Source organism: Erigeron canadensis, chromosome 8, assembly GCF_010389155.1.
Source record: "Erigeron canadensis isolate Cc75 chromosome 8, C_canadensis_v1, whole genome shotgun sequence".
Lineage (NCBI taxonomy): Eukaryota > Viridiplantae > Streptophyta > Magnoliopsida > Asterales > Asteraceae > Erigeron > Erigeron canadensis.
In genome coordinates this window covers 33077135-33086013 of record NC_057768.1, presented here as the reverse complement: position 1 = coordinate 33086013, position 8879 = coordinate 33077135, and the positions used below count along the sequence as shown (strand labels likewise).

The 8879-nt window shown below is 36.8% G+C and overlaps 1 protein-coding gene across 1 annotated transcript; it reads left to right on the top strand.

The window, feature by feature from the left end:
* Positions 1-4703: 4703 nt before the first annotated feature.
* Positions 4704-8210, top strand: LOC122579187 (TORTIFOLIA1-like protein 3). Its single transcript, XM_043751301.1, has 4 exons — positions 4704-5675; positions 5772-5871; positions 6280-6740; positions 7650-8210. The coding sequence occupies exons 1-4, from the start codon at positions 4851-4853 to the stop codon at positions 7974-7976; spliced, it is 1713 nt and encodes a 570-aa protein (XP_043607236.1). The 5' UTR covers positions 4704-4850; the 3' UTR covers positions 7977-8210.
* Positions 8211-8879: the final 669 nt, after the last annotated feature.

Here is an 8879-nt window from a genome sequence, read left to right as displayed (position 1 = left end):
AGGTTTATAAAAGGTTTGGAAAATAAAAAAGTGAAAACAAAAACTGAAAAAAACAGTTTTCTAATTTTAGTGCAAAAGTTGGAAAGGAGAATTTTCATTTTCTAGGAAAACTTTTCTAGAAAAATACAATTTGAACGCGTTTCTTGTTTTCCATGTTTTATTGGAAAATGAAAATGGAAAACATGAGAGTTTTCTTGAACTAAACGCACCCTTAATTTTCACTGGATTAAAACTAGAGCAAAAATTCAAGATTTAACATGGGAAAGATGGTGTGAATTCAAGCTATATAATCATGGTGAATTCCAATGAGATGATACATAATGGCAGCCATTTTGAGCGAAGATGGGGAGTGTTCATTACCATTTGTATCTTGTTATGGGGTTTTCTTATCTTGGCTTGGGGCATCATGTTGGAAAATTTTCTTGAAATGGTGTGATTTTGTTTTGTTTTTGTCAAACAAGTTTCTTGAAATTTTTTTTTGCGAAAATGGGTAATCTGGCCGGACTCGCCAATCTCACACAAGACCGGCATTGCCAATACCGGCCTCGGTTTGATTAGCGAGACCGGCACTCCCACTGCCGGGCTCGGTTCAAACACGACAAAGCCAGTACATCGAGGAGGAGAAGGTGCAGGCAAGAGGACGAGGCATTCAAATCTTTTTCTTTTTTTTTTGACTGCTTTTTGCTTATATATACATTGAAGACTGCATTTTTGTCGACACATCTCTCCTTCTTTTCTCCCTCTTTCTTTTTAAAAAAAAATGACGGGTTCATCTTCAGCCCCAAATCTCAGACGTCTTGGAGCACATGAGAGGGTTCGAGTTCACGGTATTGATGATAACAAATGTAATAATAAGCTGTCAACTTTAGTCGATCATTTGAAGGGGAAAAAGTCGGAGTATGAGGCTGAGATTATGAACGTGGCACAGTGGTCCAACCGTCCAAATTAGACGACATGTACAAGGAGTACCTGCAGGAGAAGGTCCAATGGTTGCAATTAACCATTAACCAACTTACTTTTGTCGAGTTGTCAATGATGAGCACAATTCAGCACGGGACTAGCTATCTTCATGAATTTGGCCCAGTTGGTAGGTGGCCTGATGGTTACGTGACTGATCCGGGAGAGGAATACGCACCACAAGACCCCGGAGCTCCAGCCTCACCTGACTATGAGCCCGGTGAATACATTCACCGTAATGATGGTGACAGTGACTTATCCTCTTCAGATTCCCGATTTGGTTCGCCATACTATTCGGTCCAATGTAACGATTGCAACCTTTAAATGTTAGGATTTATGTAATTGCCTTTCGTCTAAATAAAATAACTTGTTTCATTAGTTTTTAATGTTGTTTTTTATGTAAATAAAATAACTTGTTTCTTACTGCACCTTCTCGTCCCCTTGCCTGCACCTACCTGCACCTTGTCTCCCCTTTGTCGTCTTTGAACCGAGGCCGGCAGTGGGAGTGCCGGTCTCGCTAATCAAACCGAGGCCGGTATTGGCAATGTCGGTCTCGTGTTAGAATAGCGAGTCCGACAGTGGGAGTGCCGGATTACCCACTTTCACAAAAAAAAAAAATCAGAAAACTTGTTTGACAAAAACAAAATGAAATCACACCATTTCAAGAAATTTTTCCATCATGTTGGTCCGGATCTGTATGGGGAACTATCAAAAACGAGCTAAGGTGAAAACCAGTGGCGCGGCGCCTAGTCTCGCGGATTTTTTCCTAGGCCGCTAGGTTTTATTCGATTCATCCCTTTTAGTTCCCTCGCAGTTAAGGTCCGAACAAAATATTGATTATTTGTAGATCAATGGTGACTAATATTTTTTGATCCGTATGTATTTTTATCACCCGTGTATCTATATATATGTACCTCTGGATTATAAAGCAACTGGCTTGTAGTCTTTTTATTAAGATATCAATATATATCTCTCTGTCTTTAAAAAAAAATAGTTTGTTATACTTTAAATATGGTAAAAAGAAAAAATGATATTCACTTATATATACTGGTAGAGGCTTGAGATTCATAATTTGCATCTATATGACCATATTTAGTATTGGAACTTTTGTAATCCGAGGCTTGTGAAATGTGAATGAATGAATGAGACAATAAATATATGGTAAAAATTATCAAGAGTGAGTTTAGACTAAAATACTTAAATGCACCAATGAAGCTGCATTATTTTTTCAACTCGTTAGACCATAATTCAATTCACATGGAAAAAAAAAAAGAAAGAAAGATGGCGTTACAAATTGACATGAATTGCATTTATTTAGAACATTTATTGGCTGTACCAAATTGATTGGCGAATGACATTCACGCTTTTTTACCATGTAAACATTGTTGTAGTTCTTGAGCTTGTTAAAATCACCTTGTTTGAGGTTTTGTATTCAAGTTTTTGGAATGACATAGGAATTAAGTCCATATATGAGGGTTTGGCTTGGGTATATCTAAGTTCAAGTCTGAGGGGCAGGGTTTTTCTTTATTAATCATCGTATTTCGGGTGGATTGGTAGAGGGTTTCCCCATCGGATATTTGAAATAGGCAACATATGTTAGACCTCTTGCTGTCGAATCGTGACACGAAATTTCCAACGAAATTCACCTTTAAAAAAAAACATTGTTGCAAAGTTACTTGATGATTGTTTACTACACTTCACTTAATACAAGGTTTGATTTTCTTTGCAAAATGTTTGGAGGTTTTTTTAAAAGGCGCCTAGTATCCCGACCATGATTTTGGTAACCCGATCAGATTATTAATGATAGGGGGCCCACTTTTTACTCTCATCATATATACCATTATAGACATGGGGCTCACACTTTTTTGTTGGGATACCAAAAAGTGTGGTTGGGATACCCATAGTGTTTTAAAACCATTCTATCTTTGGTAAGAGTTAAACGTAACTGTATGGTACCTCCCTTCATACCTCGTTACCTCGTGAAGTGGAACTCGATACGCCCTCCCTCATCTCCAATAGAACTTCACCAGCTATAAGATCGTCTGTCGCAAATTTCACAGATCTTCCTTTCCTGCTCTAATGACTCATAGCACATTTAATCCTTGCGGGTGTTTCACGACTAATTCAATGAGAACCCAACTTGAAAATGCCACGAGTGGACCCAGCCACTGGGTCTTCCCCTGAAATAAACTCACCCCACTCTAGATCAACATGTTGTGCTTGCGGATTGAAATGAATTGCATCGCCACACCGGATCAGTTGGCGCGCATAAACATCCTGTTGACATAAGCTTTATGTGCCTTATGCCACTCCATGGCGAATCATCAATCCATCTTTTTCTGGACCGCTACTTTGTTGTCTACTCATCCTATCTTGGTGCAACTTCAGCTTCCAAAACATGGTAATTGAAAGAGCTTTTGAAAAGACTCTCTTCCAATTTGTTATCCTATCTTATTTTGGGTACTATGGCAAACTCGAAACTGAGTTCATCTTCTCCAGATAGAGCCCATCTATTCGCTTTGCCACTTATGAAATCAAAAGGAAAAACTTCTTCTGGATGTCCAACCGCTTTACTACTGAAGATATTACTTGGTCTCTTTAGAAAAGTTTTACTTTTTAATTTTATTCCTTGTATTATATTCTCTTCATTTGTATGTATTCACTAGCCTCTTCTAGTTTTTCATATCATTATTAGAAGTCTAGTGTTCAAAAACAAAAAATTATTAGTGAATTTTTCTAACATATGTCACAAGTCATATGTTTAAAGACATTAAGAAGTTGATATCTTGTTAAAAATATGTGAATTTTCATTTAAAATTGTAAAGTTTTGTACTTCATTAATACTAATTTAATGTGTTTATCTTGATGGAAAATGTTAAATGCAGCCAAAGAATTGCATGCAAAGGTTGAAGGGCCTTTTCTACCATTTAGGTAGAAACTAGAAGCAGCCTCTCTACACCGTCGAGGTATTGGGCTCAAAACCTGCGGAAGGCGACACTGAGCAGTTACTTACTTACTTAAAGAATTTGTAATTTTAATATCAAAAACTCACCACATAAATTTTATGATAAATGTATGACTATTTAATGCACATTAATTATAGTTTTGATGGTTTTGTTTAGCAAAACACAATAAGCACATGTTAGAAAAATCGTTATTATTGATGTTAGCATTGTTATGTTTTGCACTTTTGCAGTTTTGCTAAACCAAACGAAAGCTTAGAATACCAATCAAAAGTTAAATATTGTTCATTGAACTTTTTTTACTTTCATTTTCACTTTTTCAGTAAGGTACCATAAGCTTAAAAAAGCACCCTATGATAAGAAAGAAATTATATGGCGTGTTTAAAATAAAAAAAAATTAAAAATTCTACTTAATATTTCTTTAAAAACATAAGAAAAAGAATTATATGGCGTGTTTAAAATAAAAAAAATTAAAATTTTGAAAATGAAACTATATACGTACGAGTATATTATTTTTACAGTAATAAATTATAAAATAAGGAAAATATTAAATGAAATCCTTAGGGATTTACTTAAAATGTATAAAAAGGTTGTACAATTCTATATTAAATATCGATTCTTTGATTTTTATGGTAAGTATAAAACTAATTAATGTATCTTAAAGATAACGGCTTTGTTTAGCAAAACCCATAAAATAATACACCTGGAAAAAAAAAAATAACCCATCAAAAACTCTCATATATAATCCCATTTAAAACACAACAATATAGATATATAGATAGATACAGACGATAGTAAGATACAGATACAAATCATACAATTCACATAATCACAGTCATATATAAACCGCCTTCACCGCCACACCATAACGACGTCGTACACCGCCCCGCCCATGCTACCTGAGTTTACTGATATACCACCGCCGTCGCAATGTCACCAACCAAACACACTCCAAACCACGTGACCTCAGCACGTGACTTCAAAAACCGAGTCCTCACGTGCCTCAACAAGCTTTCAGACCGGGACACACACTCCGCAGCAGCTACAGAGCTCGAATCCATCGCCAAAACGCTGTCGTTTCACTCAATCCAGCCCTTCATTTCCTCAATCTCCGTCACTGAATCTTCCGATAAGTCTCCGGTACGTAAACAATGCGTTCGTTTAATCTCAACATTATCAGAATCACACGGCGACGTTTTATCACCGTTCCTTTCGAAGCTTCTCACGGCGGTGATCCGTCGCTTACGCGATCCCGATACCGTCGTACGCGCTGCGTGTGTCGCCGCCACCGCTTCACTGGCGGCGTGTGTTACGAAACCGCCGTTCACGGCGGTTGCGAAACCGTTAGTCGACGCGCTGGTGACCGAACAGGATGTGAATTCACAAACCGGTGCGGCGTTGTGTTTGGCCGCGGTTGTGAGTCACGCGCCGGATCCGGATCTGGAGTATTTGAGACGCGTAGTTGTTCCGAGAATTGAGAGGCTGCTGAAATGTGATAGTTTCAAAGCGAAAGCGGCTTTGTTAAATGTTATTGATAGTGTTGTGGCAGTTGGAGCGGTTTCGAAAAATGTGTTTGTTATAAAGAATTTGGTGAATTTGATGGTGGAATTTGTGGCAAAAAGTGAGGATTGGAATGTGAGGAAAGGGGCTGCGGAGGTGTTGGAGAGAATTGCGGTGCTTGTTGAAGAGAAGGAGGTTTTGGCCGAGTTTAAGGCGTCGTGTTTGAAGACGTTTGAGGCGAAAAGGTTTGATAAGGTATAGAAATATATAATGCTTGTTGTTAAGTTGAAATTATTGATCATTTAGATAATTGATTGATTTGATTTGATTTGATTTGATTGTTTTTTGTAGGTGAAAAGTGTTAGGGAGACAATGAGTCGGATGATTGAGGCGTGGAATGCGATTCCAGATGTGTCAAAGGAGGCGCGGATGCAATTGGAGTCTTCTAAAGGTAATGTAGAATTCGATTCCAGATTATCAGCATTCGCTTATGCAGATAATTAGAAAATAGTTTCTGACAAATTACCTAGAAAAAGTGATCCTTCTGCGTTAGAAACAAACCACCTGGAAGTAGCGATTTAGCGCAGTTTGGGACGTTCTTTTTGAAACGCTGTTTTGCAAAGAATCTGTTAAATAAATACAGTGCCAGAGACCTATAAGTAGGAATGCATAATTGCATAACAGTTGATTGTTGTTTATAACTTATAAGATCAGATATATCTACCTGACATTCATAATATTGTTTAACTTAATATAAGGTTTTTTTAATTTGTAATGTATGTCTGTATTTGGGCTTTTGTGGTGATAGTGTTAGTTCTAAGAATAGTTTGGTTTCTTAATTTTGATATGTGATATGCAGAAGAAGTAGATGTACAATTTCCACCAAGAACACCTCAAACGAGTAGGCGAAGTGTGTCCTGTGGTTCTTCCCCTAGCACTACCACCACCAGAAGAACTTCATTTGAGAATAGGAAAACTGGTCCAGCAATGTTTCGGAAGCTGGATCGCAAGAAGCCTGATGACAGGAAACTCGAGATTGCTATTGTGGCTTCTGCTGCAACTCAGGTCACTAAGGATGATGGTCACGTCAAAACTAGGTCTATGAAAGAAGAAACGAAACGGGCCCTCTTCAGTGAAATTTCTGAAGAAAAGATGCCTGACTCTGCATATCATGAACAGAGGTCAACTTCCAGAGTTCCAGGGAACAGTGTTGATTCAGATTTTAATTTGGTTCCCCAAGATACTGAGGACTTATCTTTGATCCGCAACCAGCTCCTTCAAATTGAAACCCGACAGACCAATTTATTTGATCTCCTTGAGGTAAATTACAATTAATTCGTAACTTTTAAACTAAAATAACTTATTGATCAAGTCCAATTTAAATTTGATAATACTAATTTTAATTTAGTCATCATAGTAGCTTTCTTTGCACGAGATGGTATTACCTTCTTCTTGGTTGGTAGTTGAAGTATACTAAATTTGAGCATACATTCATAGATCCAAAATACTTTCATTTATCATATATATAGATATCACTGTAAAAGTTAAACATATTTTTGACTTCCTCATCAATAATAGTCAACATGATATTCTGGATTCAGAATTTCTTTTAGAACTTATGCACATGCTTCACTTATTGCTTATGTATATATGGAGCAAAAAGATAACAAAGAAGGTTAGGTAACTAAAACACTTTAAGTTCAAAATAGCTTTAGGTCTATATCTGTGTGCTCTATGCAAGCTTTTCCATTTAAGTGAGCTGGGTTGCTTCAAATACCATCTAGTTTAATTCATCTTCTGGCTGTAATTATGGCCTGTGTTGTCTCTATATGGTGCACACAACATAATTTCGTAAACAAGAACTTTATATGTGGGGCTTGTATAATTAGTTATCTTCCCAACCAACTGGTTCAATCCAAATAATCCTACTAAAACATATCTACCATTTCCATTTCAAGATACTCTAATGACAAGTTTTAGAACAATCCTTAGCCATGATTATATAAAATAATATACAAAATGGTCGTATATTTCTTTCTGATGTTGAATCACATTCCATATAAATGCGATATCATGTTTTATTAAGATTTTATTTTACAAAACAGTGGTCTAGCCTATCTTTAGTATGCAATATTTGTTGTTTGCTTAGAACCACATCCCATATCAATGTAAAACCGTTTTTTCTTCTAACATGAGTTCTGAAATGTTCCTATTGATTCTATATTTTAGAAATTCATCGGGAGCTCACAAGATGGGATGAGGTCACTGGAGTCTCGTGTGCACGGTCTAGAGTCAACGCTTGATGAGATCTCATTTGATTTGGCAAAGTCAACAGGACGAATGTCGAATCCCTCACCCACCTTGTGTTGCAAATTACCAGGCGCAGATCTTTTGAGCTCTAAACTTTGGAGGAAATCAGAAAATCAACATTCCGACCCAGCATTCTCTTCATACCCGTTAGTCAAGAACAAGAATCCTGAACTTAGCAACACTGGATTTCGCCACAAGAGCGGTGGTGGTGGGTTAATCAAGAATCCATTGGCTGAGAGGCATTAAATATGATCATTGAAACAAATTCAGTTGATCCTAAGTGAAGAAATATAGTAAGTTTAGTGCTCTACTAATTGAGGGTTGGTATTGTGTAAAGGGTAGATTTTGTGTATAGGAGGAAAAAAAATGTACCCTTATTTGCGTTATCATTTTCTTTGTAAAATTAATGTCGTTGGACACGCCTCTCCCACTTTGCATGCCGGTAATGATTAGTAAGTAGTTTAAAGATTGGTTGATACACATCTTTGATGATTCAAACCAGTTTTTCCACCCCATGCCTATCTTTGTTTATTGATTGTAGGTTGGTTGGTGAGTTGCATTATTAAAGGGCATACTACGCCATAGTAGGATCTTACATTGTAGGATCTTACATTACTCATGCATTTTGTCATCATATATAACAAACTCATGACCGACAATTAATCTTGATTATTTGTTGCGACATACAATAAAAATGGTAAAATCTCATGTTCTTGTAGGCCATGTATTACTGTTTTTCTGTTTACACGATACATTAACAACGTTCAAATCCTAACATGATTTCTTTGTGTGAATATTGTACGTAAAAAGCTATTCACCAAGGGGGTGAAAAAAGCAAAAGTGTGATTAAATCATTAAATAATAGCACAAGAAAATGTATAACTTTTTGAACCCCTCCATATATGTATATATCTTTTGCATGTTCACATGGAACCCGCAATCTTTTTCTTTTTAACAGTTTTTGAATCAATCGTCCTTCATTGATACGCTATCTACACCAACAACAACTTGATATTTTCTTGTCACGTGATCGCACTTTGTCCATACCCGTTCTGATCTCATTTAGATGTAGTACTATATTATATAGGACTTGTGAATTTGTGATCGTGTGTGTGTGTGCGCTTGATTGAGCCTAGCTATCATGTACTC